The sequence below is a fragment of the Salmo salar genome, chromosome ssa19 (assembly GCF_905237065.1).
Source record: "Salmo salar chromosome ssa19, Ssal_v3.1, whole genome shotgun sequence".
Lineage (NCBI taxonomy): Eukaryota > Metazoa > Chordata > Actinopteri > Salmoniformes > Salmonidae > Salmo > Salmo salar.
In genome coordinates, this window is record NC_059460.1 from 64,379,243 (window position 1) to 64,397,501 (window position 18,259).

General features: G+C 41.7%; 2 protein-coding genes across 2 annotated transcripts in view; both read left to right on the top strand.

Moving 5' to 3' along the window:
• The window catches only part of LOC106579066 (U5 small nuclear ribonucleoprotein 40 kDa protein), a 52,860-nt gene extending 38,771 nt beyond the window's left edge, over positions 1–14,089 (top strand). Inside the window, exons 5-11 of the mRNA XM_045702598.1 lie at positions 9,224–9,449; positions 9,795–9,903; positions 10,332–10,363; positions 10,490–10,589; positions 11,961–12,026; positions 12,340–12,432; positions 13,208–14,089. Coding sequence (XP_045558554.1) covers positions 9,224–9,449; positions 9,795–9,903; positions 10,332–10,363; positions 10,490–10,589; positions 11,961–12,026; positions 12,340–12,432; positions 13,208–13,354 — 773 coding nt within the window. The 3' untranslated portion in view covers positions 13,355–14,089. The remainder of the gene's footprint in view (positions 1–9,223; positions 9,450–9,794; positions 9,904–10,331; positions 10,364–10,489; positions 10,590–11,960; positions 12,027–12,339; positions 12,433–13,207) is intronic.
• Positions 14,090–14,278: 189 nt separating this feature from the next.
• sult1st6 (sulfotransferase family 1, cytosolic sulfotransferase 6) overlaps positions 14,279–18,259 on the top strand; it is a 63,120-nt gene continuing 59,139 nt past the window's right edge. The window contains exon 1 of the mRNA XM_014158566.2: positions 14,279–15,093. Coding sequence (XP_014014041.1) covers positions 14,907–15,093 — 187 coding nt within the window. The 5' untranslated portion in view covers positions 14,279–14,906. The remainder of the gene's footprint in view (positions 15,094–18,259) is intronic.

The window sequence follows — 18,259 nt, forward strand, 5'->3', positions numbered from 1 at the left end:
GACACCCGAAGCGGCTGTAATAGCTGGTGGCTCGTGAGCATTCTGAGTTTGACTCTGAGGTGCTTGCTGAGGGCACGTAGGTCTAGAATGGGATGCAAAGTCCCGTCCATTTTCGTAACCAGGAAATACAGTCTGTACCAGCCATCCCAGATCTTCAACATAGGAACCACTCGGATTGCCTGCTTCTGGAGACGGGAGGATATTTCCTATCTCAAAACGGAAGCTGAGGCCTCGGGAACAGTCGACGTGATGATGCTGCAGAAGCGTGCGGGACTCACAACAAATTGTAGCCTGTACCCTGGTGTCACTGTTTGCATGATCCAGGGCTACACTGCACATGCGAGCCATTGGTCGGAGCAGACAATGAGACTCCCGTGAAGTGCCATCTGAAGGACTGGGTGGACTGGGAAAGATTCTTCTTCCATTTCCACCACTCTTGAGAACAGTGTGTCTGAATGTGGAGAAGGGACACTTTTCATCGAACTCACAACTCGCGAGAGAAACAACATGTTTGACGCCCGTGAACACTGTGGAACTTTGTTGAAAAAACTGTTTATGTGCCATGGTTTACCTAAAGCCCGGCCCACTCTGGGTACACAGGCTCCGGCGATCAGTGACAGTGCTTCTTGGGGGTACTGTTGTCACAACGAGCCTCACTCGGTTTAGGCGGTAAGACGTGTTCCGGTAACTGGCTGGCACAAAGCGCTGGACCGCACGCATTAAATATAGACACATAGAAAAAAACGTTATCATGTTGGTTACCCCACCGACCCGTCGTAGGTACAGGCGACAAAGTGCCTAGTAACCTAGCTGGGAATGGGACAGACACAGGGCTCTACAGTGCAGCCATTTTACTCGCAAATGAGCCTAAAAATTGATGTGTGCAAACTGAAAAAGACAAGTATGAGCACATGTGCAAGTTGTGATTTGTTGCAAAAATAAATGCTGCCGTAGCTATTTTCAAAGTATTTCTGACGTTTTGCCTCATAGTTGGTAGCTAATCACACAAAGAACTATGAATCCCATCAAATGAATCTTTCAGCACTGGAACTATTGTTGCTGCACAAGGTATACCACCAACTCATGCAGCAACGGGGCTGAGAGCACTGTGAGTGAAGGGCTGAAAGATTCATTTTTAGCATTGAAGTTGGTCAAATTTACCCGAAAGTCTACTAAAGTGTGACTTTGTGCTCATGTTTCTTGGCTATTTATAGCGTTTTGGTCACACGCTAGGTTGTTTGTCAATGTTAGTTTGAGCTCGCTCAACTACTAGCAAAGAGAAGAGATGTTGGAGAATCTCTGACAGACACACCATGCTAACGGCCCACCCCTTAAAGGGGCAGCTGATCATTTTTGTCTCACCTAAGTTACTGAATATTTGAGGGTACATTGTGCTTGATTGAGCGTGGAACACTCCCAAAAACTTTTATTCATGCACTTTTCGTAATTTCTTATCATAAAAACACTCTTCCTCAAATACTTTCATTGTGCTCCTAAATTTATTTGTGTGAGCCTACATTTTTTGACATAGGAGCACATGTGCTTCTTGTAAAAATGTCAGCGCAGAGCCCTGAGACAGCTCTGAAAAACTGCCCCCTTCTATATTAACATACAGGGGTGAATCATAATTGACTCTAATTCCCAGGAATGAAAAGCATTGAGCTGACAACAGACAGCTCATTTCAGGGATCATATGATACTGTGTGTGGGATAATAGCGTGGTCGTGTCCAACCCTGCTCGTTCCCTCGACTCCGCTACCAACAACTAATCGCCCATAGAGCCAATAACCTGTATCACTGGACACTTAATAGGGACTAGTGAGCTACAGGCAGGAATCAGCAATGAATACAAATAATGAACTACCTATGGGGAAAGGACGCCTCCTTGTGGCCAGAGACCCTACTTATTACTCTCACCCTGGAGAGATTGATATACCCCTTAAACCCTGTGGAACGCGGGGTAGCAGAGGGGGCAGCTTTAAACATGGACAAGCTTTTTACATATAGTAATAGTCAAAAGTTTGGACACACCTACTCATTCAAGGGTTTTTCTTTATTTTTACTATTTTCTACATTGTAGAATGATAGTGAAGACATCAAAACTATGAAATAACACATGTGGAATCACATATTTTAGATTATTCAAAGTAGCCACCCTTTGACTTGACGACAGCTTTGCACACTCTTGGCATTCTCTCAACCAGCTTCATGAGGAATGCTTTTCCAACAGTCTTGAAGGAGTTCCCACATATGCTGAGCACTTGTTGGCTGCTTTTCCTTCACTCTGCAGTCCAACTCATCCCAAACCATCTCAATTGGGTTGAGGTCGGGTGATTGTGGAGGCCAGGTAATCTGATGCAGTACTTCATCCCTCTCCTTCTTGGTCAAATACCCCTTACACAGCCTGAAGGCGTGTTTTGGATCATTGTCCTGTTGAAAAACAAATGATAGTCCCACTACTAAGCGCAACCCAGATGGGATGGTGTATCGCTGCAGAATGCTGTGATAGCGATGCTGGTTAAGTGTGCTTAGAATTCTAAATAAAGCACAGACAAAGCATCCCAACACCATCACACCTCCTCCTCCATGCTTCATGGTGGTAACCACACATGCGGAGATCATCCGTTCACCTACTCTGCGTCTCACAAAGACAGTGGTTGGAACCAAAAATCTCAAATTTGGACTCATCAGACCAAAGAACAGATTTCCACCAGTCTAATGTCCATTGCTTGTGTTTCTTGGCCCAAGTAAGTCTCTTTTTATTGGTGTCCTTCAGTAGTGGTTTCTTTGCAGCAATTCAACCATCAACGCCTGATTTACGCAGTCTCCTCTAAACAGTTGATGTTGAGATGTGTCTATTACTTGAACTCTGTGAAGCATTTATTTGGGCTGCAATCTGAGGTGCAGTTAACTCTAATGAACTTATCCTCTGCAGCAGAGGTAACTCTGGGTCTTCCTTTGCTGTGGCGGTCCTCATGAGAGCCAGTTTCATCATAGCGCTTGATGGTTTTTGCGACTGCACTTGAAGAAACTTTCAAAGTTTAGCAATTTTCCGGATTGACTGACCTTCATGTCTTAAAGTAATGATGGACTGTCGTTTCTCTTTGCTTATTTGAGTTCTTGCCATAATATGGACTTGGTCTTTTACCAAATAGGGCTATCTTCTGTATACTACCCCTACCTTCTCACAACACAACTGATTGGCTCAAATGCAAATATGAACTTTTAACAAATCACACCTGTTAATTGAAATGCATTCCAGGTGGCTACCTCATGAAGCTTGTTGAGAGAATGCCAAGAGTGTGCAAAGCTGTCATCAAGGCAAATGGTGGCTACTTTGAAGAATCTCAAATATAAAATATATATTGATTTGTTGAACACTTTTTTGGTTACTACATGATTCCATATGTGGTATTTCATAGTTTTGATGTCTTCACTATTATTCTACAATGTAGAAAATAGTAAAAAATAAAGAAAAACCCTTAAATGAGTAGGTGTGTCCAAACTGGTACTGTACGTTGTGTTTCCGTGAGACTGTATAGCCAGAATGAAGCCTGGCCTATTTACAGGCACAGGGGGCTCTGGCAATGGCTGACGTAGTACCCCATTTGGACCATAACCAAACGTGGGGGCACTGTTGTCACTGTATTTTGGGGGGAGGGGCGCACTGCTCAGTCAGCCCCATGCCAATGCCCCTCGCTCTGGGGGTTACCCCAGCCAAGTGCTCGGGACCTGCTTCCTCATTGGAGGTGCAAGTAAACCCTGCTTCCTCCAACTCCAGGAATTGAAAATAGGATTGGGGTGCCATAATGCTGGGGGGAAGCTAATAAGATTCACTTGCTGGAAGTTAAGCATGTTAACCGACGTTAGCCAGGAGGATTTTTAGTCTAAGCTAGGCCAGCTAGCCTCTTTGACCACAGCACGGCCCGTTTAGAATAACCAAGCGACTTAACGCTACATATACTAAATAAGAGATGTACTGTACCCCAGAAACTCTACTGTGGGGAGGGAGGAATAGCTAGTAATAGCTAGCTCGCCTCGGCGAGTAGCCAACCTGGCTAGCATACTACGCAGCACTTGTTTAGCCCGGTTTCAGCTACAGTTGAAGTCGGAAGTTTACATACACTTATGTTGGAGTCATTAAAACTCGTTTTTCAACCACTCCATAAATTTCTTGTTAACAAACTCGTTTTGGCAAGTTGGTTAGGACATCTACTTTGTGCATGACACAAGTCATTTTTCCAACAATTGTTTACAGACAGATTATTTCACTAATAATTCACTGTATCACATTTCCAGTGGGTCAGAAGTTTGCATACGCTAAGTTGACTGTGCCCTTAAACACTTTCTGTAAAAATTAGAAAATCTTACCCATATACATCATGGTTGGACATGTCTGTCAGATGCCATGGTTGCCCTTAGTTTGAAGATGTAATCCAGAGACAGGTGTTTTCTCCATCTCCATAGCTATCATACTCGAATTCCACTGATTTCAAAATGCGGTCCTCCAGAAAGTGGAGAGCATACACGTAATGTTAGCTAGCGAGCCAGCCAGCTAACGTTAGCTAGCAAACAGTGCACTTTAACTTGACATTAGGTTTATGCAGTTTTACTACCCGATACATACAAAAACTGTGTTCGACAGGATTGCCTAGACATACTGTTCAGCTGAAGTAGACAGAAGCATGCTACAGTTGAAGTCGGAAGTTTACATACACTTAGGTTGGAGTCATTAAAATGTGTTTTTCAACCACTCCACAAATTTCTTGTGGTTAGGTTAGGACATCTACTTTGTGCATTACACAGATACTTTTTCCAACAATTGTTTACAGACAGATTATTTCACTGTATCACAATTCCCGTAGGTCAGAAGTTTACATACACTAAGTTGACTGTGCCTTTAAACAGCTTGGAATATTCCAGAAAATTATGTCATGGCTTTAGAAGCTTCTGATAGGCTAATTGACATCATTTTAGTCAATTGGAAGTGTACCTGTGGATGTATTTCAAGGCCTACCTTCAAACTCAAAGTGCCTCTTTGCTTGACCTTTGCAGACCTCCACAAGTCTTGTTCATCCTTGGGAGCAATTTCCAAACACCTGAAGGTACCTCGTTCATCTGTACAAACAATAGTACGCAAGTATAAACACCATGGGACCATGCAGCCGTCATACCGCTCAGGGAGGAGACGTGTTCTGTCTCCTAGAGATGAACGTACTGTGGTGTGAAAATTTCTACTCAATCCCAGAACAACAGCAAAGGACCTTGTGAAGATGCTGGAGGAAACAGGTACAAAGGTATCTATATCCACAGTAAAACGAGTCCTATATCGACATAACCTGAAAGGCCGCTCAGCAAGGAAGAAGCCACTGCGCCAAACTGCCATAAAAAAAAGCCAGACTACGGTTTGCAACTGCACATGGGGACAAAGTTCGTACTTTTTGGAGAAATGTCCTCTGGTCTGATGAAACAAAAATAGAACTGTTTGGCCATAATGACCATCGTTATGTTTGGAGGAAAAAGGGTGATGCTTGCAAGCCGAAGAACACCATCCCAACCGTGAAGCATGGGGGTGGCAGCATCATGTTGTGGGGGTGCTTTGCTGCAGGAGGGACTGGTGCACTTCACAAAATAGATGGCATCATGAGGTAGGAAAAGTACGTGGATATATTGAAGCAAATTCGCAAGACATCAGTCAGGAAGTTAAAGCTTTGTCGCAAATGGGTCTTCCAAATGAACAATGACCCCAAGCATACTTCCAAAGTTGTGGCAAAATGGTATAAGGACAACAAAGTCAAGGTATTGGAGTGGCCATTTCAAAGTCCTGACCTCAATCCTATAGAGAATTTGTGGGCTGAACTGAAGTGTGTGAGAGCAAGGAGGCCTACAAACCTGACTCCGTTACACCAGCTCTGTCAGGAGGAATGGGCCAAAATTCACCCAACTTATTGTGGGAAGCTTGTGTAAGGCTACCCGAAACGTTTGAACCAAGTTAAACAATTTAAAGGCAATGCTACCAAATACTAATTGAGTGTATGTAAACTTCTGACCCACTGGGAATGTGATGAAAGAAATAAAAGCTGAAATAAATAATTCTCTCTACTATTATTCTGACATTTCACATTCTTAAAATAAAGTGGTGATCCTAACTGACCTAAGACAGGGAATGTTTACTCGGATTAAATGTCAGGAATTGTGAAAAACTGAGTTTAAATGTATTTGGCTAAGGTGTATGTAAACTTTCAACTTCACCTGTACATATTCAGATCCTTTGTTTATGAGACTCGAAATTGAGCTCAGGTGCATCCTGTTTTCATTGATCATCCTTGAGATGTTTCTAAAGCTTGATTGGTCTCCACCTGTGGTAAATTCAATTGATTGGACATGATTTGGAAACGCACACACTTGTCCATTGTTAGGTTCTAATTCATAGTAAAAAACTCTATGAACACTATGAAAGCTTAAACAAGTTTATTATTCCCATAGGATCAATACAGCTGCATTAGACAAAACCATTTTCACACAAGCACTGATATTTAACCGTTCCTCATAGGCGGAGAAACGTTGTTCTTTACTGCTAGGCAGGACACTAGTGATAAGCCATACACATTTATATCTCCCTTAAGAGATAAGGTGCTTCTACACCTGCATTACTTGCTGTTTGGGGTTTTAGGCTGGGTTTCTGTACAGCACTTTGAGATATCAGCTGATGTAAGAAGGGCTATATAAATAAATTTGATTTGATTAAGGTGACCCGACCTGACCTCAACCCCCCTCCATCACTAATCCATGGCTCTCTCCCCTTATCAATGCCTGCCAGATGTAATCACTTCCCTGCACTCAACACATTCCAAGCTTAATTGCTCACACTATATACCTTCCTCCTATAACCATTAACTTCTGGTGTAGACCCTCTAAACCACAGCACTCCATTAGTGACATGAATAAGTATATTTTCATATTCTCAGAACCCAACAGTTTAAGGTCCAGAGTTGACAGTGCATGTCAGAGCAAAAACCAAGCAATGAGGTTGAAGGAATTGGCTGTAGAGCTCCAAGGCAGGATTGTGTCGAGACACAGATCTGGGGAAGGGTACCAAACAATTTCTGTGGCATTGAAGGTCTCCAAGAACACAGTGGCCTCCATCATTTTTAAATGGAAGAAGTTTGTAACCACCAAGACTCTTCCTAGAGCTGGCCGCCTGGCCAAATTGAGCAACTGGGGGAGAAGGGCCTTAGTCAGGGAGGAGACCAAGAACCCGAAGGACAACCATCTCTGCAGCACTCCACCATCAGGCCTTTATGGTAGAGTGGCCAGACTGAATCCACTCCTCAGTAAAATACACATGACAGCCCGCTTGGAGTTTGCCAAAAGACACCTAAAGACTCTCAGACAATGAGAAACAAGATTCTCTGGTCTGATGAAACCAAGATTGAACTCTTTGGCCTGAATGCCAAGCATCACGTCTGGAGGAAACGCTCCCCATCCAACCTGAAAGAGTTTGAGACGATCTGCAGACAGGAATGGGAGAAACTCCCCAAATGCAGGTGTGCCATGTTTGTAGTGTCATACCCAAGAAGACTCGAGGCTGTAATTGCCAAAGGTGCTTCAACAAAGTACTGAGTAAAGAGTCTGAATATGTATGTAAATGTGATATTTCTGTTTTTATTCTTTATACATTTTGTAAAAATTGTTTTTGCTTTGTCATTATGGGGTATTGTTTCTAGACTGATGAGGGGGAAAAAATCATACATTTTAGAATAAGGCTGTAACGTAACAAAATGTGGAAAAAGTCAAAGAGGTCTGAATACTTTCCAAATGCACTGTAAATACTTTATTCTAGTCATGTCTCATCCTATATTTCTACTGTTGTACGTATACTGTCTATACACACCATTATATGTTGATATGTTTATATACATTATATGTATATATATATTTATATATATATTTGTATTCCAGTCTCTAACATCGTTCTGATATTTCTTAATAAAAACATGTAATAATATTTGGATTATGTGAGTTGTTTTACATTTTTTATTGCTAGGCATTATTGCAGCGTTGGCGCTATCTCTTCGAGTAGCCTGCCATACCCCAGAGCGCACAGGAGCCAGGTTGGGAGTGGGCAGCCACCACATACCCCGCGCCCAGTTAGACAAGTCCTTTGCTCCGACCACCAATACAACTCTGCTTCCTGCACCTCGGCTAGGCCGGAGGAAAGTCACCATCGGTAATTCCAAGATTTCTCAAGAAATCTTTCCAAAGAGTTTGTACGCAGTACGTGGCAATGCACACATGGAATGGTTCGAGCGAGGGCTGCCTGAGAGTGTTCCAAGCCAAGACAAACTATACATAGATCATGTGTGTCTTTCAGAGAAATGTTATAGTCACATGACTGGGGACATGATCTCGACCCCGAACACAGCTTGTAGCCGTCGTCGTCTCTGTCGTTTTCGTAGCCATCTTACTCATTGCACCAACAAATTGAAGAATAAGTAATTGTTTGTGATTAGAAGACTTACGAAAACAAGTACAAAATTCAGCACACAACATCCAGGGGCTGAGCACACTCTACCACTGTAAAACAATCTAGTTTTCCAATTGTTTGTTTTACTAGCGTGAATCGTTCCTGTTCACGCCGACGTGAAGAAAGGAATAATTGAAGGAATGAATCCGAGCCTCATGCTTATCACCTGTGGAAGGTGGCCTTGTCAGGCATGATTGTATATCCTTCAACCAAAGCTGCGAGAGTGCGACTCCCCGTAGTATGTTGTACTGAAATTGACCGATTGTTAGAGAGCTATTGATAGACATGCATCACTGGGATTCTCTAAGATACAGAAAACTATAAAAGTATCTATTTCATGTACAGTATGTTTCGTACTTTGGGTCTCCTGGATCCCAGACCACAGACAAACCCAGCCGTTAATGGTTAGCTCTGCATGAAGTTCCCCCCCCCGACCGCCAGTGACACAATCTAGCTTTCAGCTTCAGCGCACACACAGTATTCCCTAGCGTGGGGCTGCAGCTGAGGCTGAATTCCTTAACAGCAGCAAAATGTGAAAACTGCAAGGGTGTGAGTACTTTCACTAGGCATTGTGTGTGGTGAATCCCACTAACTAACACATAATCATGCATCGATGTCAATGGGAGAAATAAGGATTCTCCTCTGTATTGAAATGGACAATTACCAACTACTTCTCTCCTGTGTCGCTTTCTCGAGATGCCAGCGGCATTGTGAGGAGCTGGTACGTGTGGGGAGGAGAGTGTTTGTGGGGGGTGAGAGACGTGGGGGAGACTGGAGGTGGAGCGGGAGGAGGTGGACAGAGACAGACCCTCTCTCTCTCCCTCTCTCCCTCTGGAGAGAAAGCAGCCACAGGGGGGTCCGACTCAGCCATTCATCTGTATGACCTCTCCACTCACCAGAGACTGATGACCTGCAAGGCCAGGTGGGTAAAACATTAGTAATCCCTGAAAACAACATTTTCTACAATACATGTTTTTTCCTGATGTGGAACATTATGACAATTTTATCATTATTTAAAATAAAACATTTTAGTGTGCCTGAGTCTGGTGTTGTGGTTAGCCCCCCTGACCCCGGACCAAATATACTCCTAGCAAAGTGGGTACTAATTCTGTTTTAGCACTTCTCATCTGTCTATTCCAGTGTGCTGTCAAATACAAAAGATGTGAGAAGGTCGGAACTCCGAACTTCCTTTACAAAATAAACTAATTTTGAGTCACTTTAGGTCGTTCTTTCAACCAGTATTTATTTTCCACCATTTTATTTTCAGCTCCACAAGAACAGTTATGGATGGACATCGTTTTCGGGTTTTCGCAGTGACTTTTCACCCAGAGATGGAGAGAGAATTCATCTCTGGGGGTTGGGACAACACCATACAGGTAACAATTGCAGTTTACTGTGTAAAATCCCCAAATCTTAAGAAGCTTGATTTGTGGTTTGTAAACACTAGTCTGATCTAGTAACTAGAGACCAGATTCTTACATTTGTTCTAGGACAGGGGTGTCAAACTCGATTGCTGCAGGGCCGTGTATCTGTTGGCTTTTGTTATTTATGTTATTTATTGTAAATTCGTATTCAGTTAAGACCTAGAGCGGTGACAATGACATTAATTGATCAATGAAGTACAAGGTAGGAGTGCTAACCTGCAGACACATGGCCCTCCAGGAATTTCGTTTGACACCCCTGTTTTAGGAGATCAATTTAGAAACTGCCGTGGCAAGCAAGCCGATTTTCCAGTGAAAGTCATTCAATTCAATTAATTCAATTCATTTAAAATATCTGTCTAATAATATTTGTCTTCTCACAGTTTTGGGATACCAGACAGCAGCATTCTGTCAGGTAAAACTGTAATTGTTTTATTTGTCTTCAATCATTATGGTTAATGCATCAGGATTATGGTGTATGTATCCAGATTTGCCATGGACAGGTTTTATCAGGCATTATCTTTGTCTACCCCGCTTTTAGGATGCTTTCGGGTCCTCACGTGTGTGGTGACACGCTTCAGATCGACCCAGCTGTCAATCACATCCTGTCTGGCTCCTGGAGGAAGGACAACGCACTGGAGGTGACAACATCAGCAACAAACAAACAGGGTTGGGTAGTAACGGATTACATGTAACAGGGATGACGTAATCAGAATACAAAAATTAAGTCACAGCCCAGATAACTTTTGAAAAATGTGCAGACATATTACAGTCAAAAATTAAATAAAAAACACTTGATTCAACTTATCAAGGGCTTGATGATTATTTGACGAGTAGAATCAGGTGTGCTTGTCTGAAAACAAAGCTTTTTAGTCTTAATTTAAGGATAGGGTTAGGCATAAGGTTAGCAGTGTGTTTAGGGTTAGGATTAAGGTTAGGGTTAGGTTTCAAATCAGATTTTAAGAAGAGAAATAGGTTGGGTTTATGACTTTGCCACTTGTCCAGATAGTGATGACCAAGATTGCTGGAGGGTTATTTAGAGATTGAATTTACACTGAATATACCAAACATAAGGAACACCCCCCTTTTGCCCTCAGAACAGCCTCAATTTGTCAGGGAATGGACTCTACAAGGCGTTGAAAGCGTTCCACCGGGATGCTGGCCCATGTTGACTCCAATGCTTTCCACAGTTGTGTGAAGTTGGCTGGATGTCCTTAGGGTGGTGGCCATTCTTGATACACACGGGAAACTGTTGAGCATGAAAAACCTAGCAACGTTGCAGTTCTTGACACAAACTGGTGCACCTGGCACCTACTACCACACAGTACCATGTTCAAAGGCACTTACATTTTTTGTCTTTCCCATTCACCCTCTGAATGGCACGCATAAACAATCCATGTCTCAATTGTCTCAAGGCTTACAAATCCTTGTTTGACCTGTCTCCTCCCCTTCATCTACACTGATTAAAGTGGATTTAACAAGTGACATCAATAAAGGATCATACTGTACCTTTCACCTGGTCAGTCTAGGTCATAAAGAGAGCAGGTGTTCTAATGTTTTGTATACAGTACGCAGTATATTTGTTTGCAGCATAAACCAAGGAAGTCATCCAAAAGTAATCCGATTTTATTCAGTACATACTGAGAGGTTTAGGGTAACCTTTCTCAGGGTTAAAGGTTAGAGATCTGTCTAGTTACAGTAAGTCACATAATCCTGCAATCATTGTCTCTGACTTTGACAACATATTATTATTGTCATCTTAATACAAAATTGTTTTCCCTCAGCTCAGGTACTGTAACTTTACACAAACTTTAACAATTGTTTTCCTATTTTATTCAATGTGATTATTATCTCCATATTGATACCAGGGCATGACCCTAAAACTATAGCTTATTACACAATGTATTGGGACATTTGGGTGCCAAAGTGGGTGCAGACAAGACAGCTGCAATGCATGCATATGCATAGCATGCATACTTATCTCTCTCGCACTCTTTCTCTCTCTCTTTTAGATCTGGGATTATGTCTCAGGTCAGAAAGTGACTGAAGTGCCTCATGACTACCAAGGAGAGAGCAAAGTGAGTCCATCAATATAGCCACAAAACATGATCTAAACCTCAACTACTAGTCCAAAGGTTATATCTAGAACTTAATAAGGTTCTTCGGCTGTCCCCATGGGAGAGGCCTTTGAATAACCCTTTTGGGTTCCAGGTACAACCGTTTTCGATTCCATGTAAAACCCTTTCCACAGAGGTTTCTAAATGGAACCGAAAGGGTTCTACCTGGATAACACAAGGGTTCTTCAACGGGTTATCCCATTGGGACACCCAAAGAACCGTTCTGGAATTATTTTGTTCTAAAAGTGCTTGTGTCAAATTGTTGTGAACACAGATCTACACATGCCATTGGCTTGGCCAGGATCATATCGTGGCAGCTGGGAGCCAATCAAATATGCTGAGAGTCATCAACCGCTGGACTATGACGGTTAGTATATTGGTGTTTTAGGTACAGTATAAAGTAGCAAAGTTTATAATTATGTAGGAATTCTTGTGAAGTAAGATGCCTTGCACCTTTGTTCAAACCTATTATTGCACGGTGAGTCGATTATACAGTAAGCAAAACTCTGACAGAAGCGATAATATATTTATTTTTGCACTTTATAAACAAAAAATGGCACTCGACAGTTTACTTGCCATTTTACAATGGGCACCTCTTAGCTAGCAACTGTTTACCTTCCTCCTACAGCACGTTGTTGTTATACCCTCTGATGTTACAGTAAAAAAAAAAAAATGACTCCATCAATCAAAGGTTAAAGGGACAATCCACTCAACAAAAAAAAAAGTATTGTTTTTCATTAGTTCACTGTTGATACAGTCCCAAAATGTTTTGCATGTCAGCAGTCAAGTTTTCAAGATATTGGAATGATGCGTTTTGCATTACATGATTCTTTTTGCATCATCATGATGATGTGACTGGTGACACTGCTCAATGTAATCACATCAAGGTCCTTCACCATTGTTCTCATCTGGTAATCAATGGCACTTCTTTGTCCTAATAATGCATGGAAATACATATATTTGTTCAAATCAACAATGAAGAAATGTATATAATTATGAATTCACAGAAATATAATATTCTTAAACCACCTCTTTCTATTTCTGTCTTTATTTGTCTCTCTTTTACTCTTCCTCTCCTTCTTCCTCCCCCTCCCTCTTTCTGTTTCTCCCCCTTGCTCTCCCTCCTCTCCCTTCCCACTCAGACTGAGTCCAGGTTGCTGGGCCTTTCCTCGGCCGTGTTTGGCTCGTCCGTGTGTCTGGCGGGGAAGTGGACAGGCCTGATTGCAGCCACTTCTGGGACCAGTGTGTATCTGCTGGAGCGAGATGGTCAGCAGCATTCCAAAAAGTAGGGCCTCTAAGGAGAAATGATGTAACATTCAACGGCACCGTTCGGTTGTCGGTCGCTGTGTGTTTAACTAATGCAGAACATTACGTTTTGGTTTACATGTCCTGAATGTAAAGATGTAAACTTGTTTTAGTAAAAAAAATAATAATAATAATAATAATTCTAAAACATTTTTTTTGGTGCACACGGATTACTTAACTCAAATGTAACGCAAGAGGTACCAAATGATTTAATGTTGTATTCATATATTTGCTAAAGCTCTTCAACATTCATATCCTGCATGTAAGCAACAGTATTTTGTTTTAGTCTCCCTCTAAACTTACTGTTGTTAATTCTGCTTTTATTACTTGATGTTGAAATGTTGAGTTACATAACTTACACTCTTTTTATATATAAGACATTGTCATGTGCATGTGGATATATTTCAACAATGCAGTGTGATTACAGACACATGAGAGCAGACTTTTGTGAAAAAATGTTGACTGCCAAAGTGCCTGAGGCCTGTTGCTCCAGTCATTGGTTCACAAGACTAGACAACTATAGGACATAAGTCCAAAGTTAACTAACTTTAGGGAGTGTTTGCAAACTAGCAGGCTTCAACGTTTCATAAGAGGGCATCCAAGGGATCTGTAAAATGTGTGTGTGAGCAGGAGATTAGACAAAGAACAATGGAATTTCAAAGCAGCCATAATATAAAAAGTGAATACTTATCTAATTAAACCAGTCTATGTCAATCAAATGTTCTTGTGCTGTCTTTTGTTTATTTCTTAATTAGACTATAGCAACCTGTTTTTACTTGGGAAGTAAATAGCAAAAGGGATATTTGGCTAACTTCTCTGTTTGGAACAGATAGTTCTAGACACTCCCTTGTCCCTCCCTCGAACTCCAGATTCACTGGTAAAAAAAAAAGTGGAATTCAGTCTGGCCTGGGGAGTTACATAAGGGCACTTTAGTATAGGAAGTCCGAATGGCTTACACCGGGATAGAGCTCAGAGCAGGCAGACAGCACTCAGCCAGAGAGAGGAGGTTAAAAACAGAGTAGGAGAAGGGAGAGAACATTTTGGACCTTGCCAAATATTCTAGGAGATAGGGATAGTAAGAAGGGAGTAAGATCATATTGTCAAATCTTACAGAGAGAGCGAGAGAAAGAGAGAGAGAGAGAGAATAAGAACAAGGAGAGATAGAGTAGACAAAGGCTAGTTTGAGAGCAGACACCAGAATCTATAGCAGCTAAGGTGGAGACAGATACCATATACTCTTCTGTGCTTTTCTCGTCTTCAGAAGACGAGATACAGAGAAAGCTATTTAGGATAAACAAAAGAAAAGTGAGAGATCTTGCATAGAGAGAGAGAGAAGTTAGAAAGCTAGAGTGATACAGAGAGGAGAACAAGCAAGTCGACTTACTGTGCATACTGACAAAGAGGACCAACCACTCCAAGAAGATAAGCAGAAGACCGGACTTAAACACTTTTACGTTCTTGGGCTCCCTGTGGTCTTCTCTTGGTCTCCTTGTCGTCTGCTTGCGGTTCTGCTTCCTCGTGGAGGAATTTGAAGTCATGGCTGGGAAAGAAGAGCTGTCGTTAAGCGAGGCCATTATGGCAGCAGGTGACGCATTCCACCGCTTCCCCCTGATCAAGGTCCAAGGGGTCCCTCTCATGTGCCACATTGTCCACAACTGGGACTCTATCTGGGCCTTCCGCCCTGATCCCTCCGATCTCCTCATTGCCACCTACCCTAAAGCAGGTAACTGGAAAGAGGTGATTTATTCAATGATGTTGTCATTCACAGATGATTAAAGGTAGCCTGGTTAAACCAGACTGAATACTGCACTCACAGAATGATGTGGTCATAGGGTTCAGGCTGGTTTAACCAGGCTAGATCAAAAGGACATGTATGAAATCAAAGTTTGTCAGATACTTTGAGACCTTAAAAGTAGTTGAACGCCAAGATGAGTCTATACACCACGGCATCGGTTGTCTAAAGCTAGCTTCATAGGAGGCTGGTGAGGGGAGGACATAGTAATGGCTGGAATGGAGTGAATGGAATGGTGTCAAACGCATGTAAATCATGTGTTTGATACTGTTCCAATAATTCCATTCCAGCCATTACTATGAGACTGTCCTCCGAAATGAAGGTGCCTCCTGTGCTAGCTATATGCCTCAAACCAAAATGAATGAACCAGATAAGCACAGCGAATCCTGAAAAAAATAAGGTGCTTATCCTTTTCATTGATTTTGGATTGTGGTTCATAGCTAGATCTTCTTAACCTGGGACATCGTGGAGTTACAGTATCTCAACAGAAGACTACCCACATGAAAAATACTTTTCTATAGAATACTACAGTATTTACTATATGATTCTGTGTATACTGTACAATACTTCACACTGTAATATCCCTTGATCTTGTGTAGTACTTATTACGTAAAATACGTAAAAGAATAACACTGTACTACAGTAATGTTTGCAAAAACATTACAGTACGCAGAAAAACTACAGTTGTTTTATTATAGTAATACTACAGTATTTAATTTGCATATACCCTGCCTATTTCCCTCCCCCATATCTCAATTTGTGCCACCCATAAGTGAGAAACATACAGGTAACAACAAAATAAAGGAAACACCAGCATCAAGTGTCTTCATAGGTTGTTGGGCCACCACGAGCCAGAACAGATTCAATGCACCTTGGTATTGATCCTATACTGAACAGAAATTTTAAACGCAACATGTAAAGTGCTGTTACCATTTTGTGCACACATTTGTTTACATCCCTGTTAGTGAGCATTTCTCCTTTGCCAAGATAATCCTTCCACCTGACAGGTGTCGCATATCAAAAAGCTGATGAAACAGCATGATCATTACACAGGTGCACCTTGTGCTGTGGACAATAAATGGCCACTCTAAAATGTGCAGTTGTATTACATAACACAATGCCACAGATGTCTCATGTTGAGGGAGCGTGCAATTGGGATGCTGACTGCAGGAATGTCCAACAGAGTTGTTGCCAGATAATTGAATGTTCATTTCTCTACCATAAGCCGCCTTCAACGTTGTTTTAGAGATTTTGGCAGTACATCCAACCGGCCTTACAACCGCAGACCACGTGTAACCATGCCAGTCCAGAACCTCCACATTTTCAACTGTGGGATCATCTGAGGAGGGAGGAGTATTTCTGTCTGTAATAAAGGGGAATTGTCATACTATTGGGGCATAGCCATGGTAGCCAAAATAATGGACTGCCCAGCATTTTTTTATGGTTCATACTATCCGGGATCCTTGGGATATTCCTACCCCATTGAAGTTGACATTTTAAATAGTTAAGGTAAAGGTTGAAACCTCTTAAAGATCCTACCCTTTTTTTAAATTTTTGCCTAAAATGACATACCCAAATCTAACTGCCTGTAGCTCAGGACCTGAAGCCAGGATATGCATATCATTGATAACATTTGAAAGGAAACACTTTGAAGTTTGTGGAAATGTGAAATTAATGTAGGAGAATATAACACATTAGATCTTTGAAATGCAAGAGAAAGGCCATAATGTATTATTCCAGCCCAGGCGCAATTTAGATTTTGGCCACTAGATGGCAGCAGTGTATGTACAAAGTGTTAGACTGATCCAATGATCCATTGGCTAGCTGTTCAAAATGTTGCCTAATTGGTTTATTAATACATTTTTAAGTTCATAATTGTCACAGGATCCAACGAAAGTGGCGCCCCTCCTCCGTCGGGCGGCGCTCGGCGGTCGTCGTCGCCGGCCTATTAGCTGCCACCGATCGTTGGTTCTGTGTCTTTTGGTTTCGTCTGTCTGTTCCGCACTTGTTTTGTGTCTGTCATTAGTGGGGCCTTATTTAGTGTGTGTTTTCAGTTGGGGTTTTGTGCGGGATTGTTGATTGTCCACTCAGGACGGTGGTCCGTGTTTTATTACGGGTTTGTTTCTGACAGTTTCACGAAGAGAGGATTTACCGGGCTGCGCCTCGTGCCTTTTTGTGCCGCTTATATATATATTTTGTTCGCAATATTGGGAATGTGTTTTTCCCAGGCAGTCTGTCTGTAGCGCCCTGTGCCTCGCGGTTTTGTTTTGTGTGTCAAATTATTAAAAGGACACTCACCTCCAGCACCTGTCTCCTGCATCTGATTCCGCCTTACACCAGACCAAGTCAACTGTGACAAGAATTGTGCACTCTCCTCAAACAATAGCATGGCATTATTTCACTGTAATAGCTACTGTAAATTGGACAGTGCAGTTAGATTCGCAAGAATATAAGCTTTCTGCCCATGTCAGATATGTCTATGTCCAGGGATTTTTTTTGGTTATTTACAACCTCCCGCAGGGGGAACACCGATCCAGTGGATGTTCATTAAGGTTAGGGTTAGGTTCTAGGGCAGTAAAAGTAAAGATATGTTAATAGAAAATGACTCAAGTAAAAGTGAAAGTCACCCAGTAAAATACTACTTGAGTAAAAGTCTAAAAGTAATTGGTTTCAAATATACCTAAGTATCAAAAGTAAATGTAATTGATCAAATGTACTTAAGTATCAAAAGTAAAGTATAAATAATTAAAAATTCCTTATATTAATGAAACCAGACAGCATGATTTTCTTGTTTTTTTTATTTACCGATAGCCAGGGATGGGGAGTAACGAATCCGTTACATGTAAGGGATTACAAAAACGGTAACTGTAATCCGTTACATTACCAGCAAAAATATTGTAATCAGATCACAGGTACTTTTGAAAAAAGAGATGATTACTTCAAGGATTACTTTTAAATGCGAGAAATAAATATTTGACACTGTTTTCTCAATGACATTCAAAGCAGCATTGACAAAAGGCAAATTAAAGTTTGTTCCACCTGAGCGAATCTGACCACAAGTCAGAGATCACTAACACACCAAATGTGTTTGATCGAT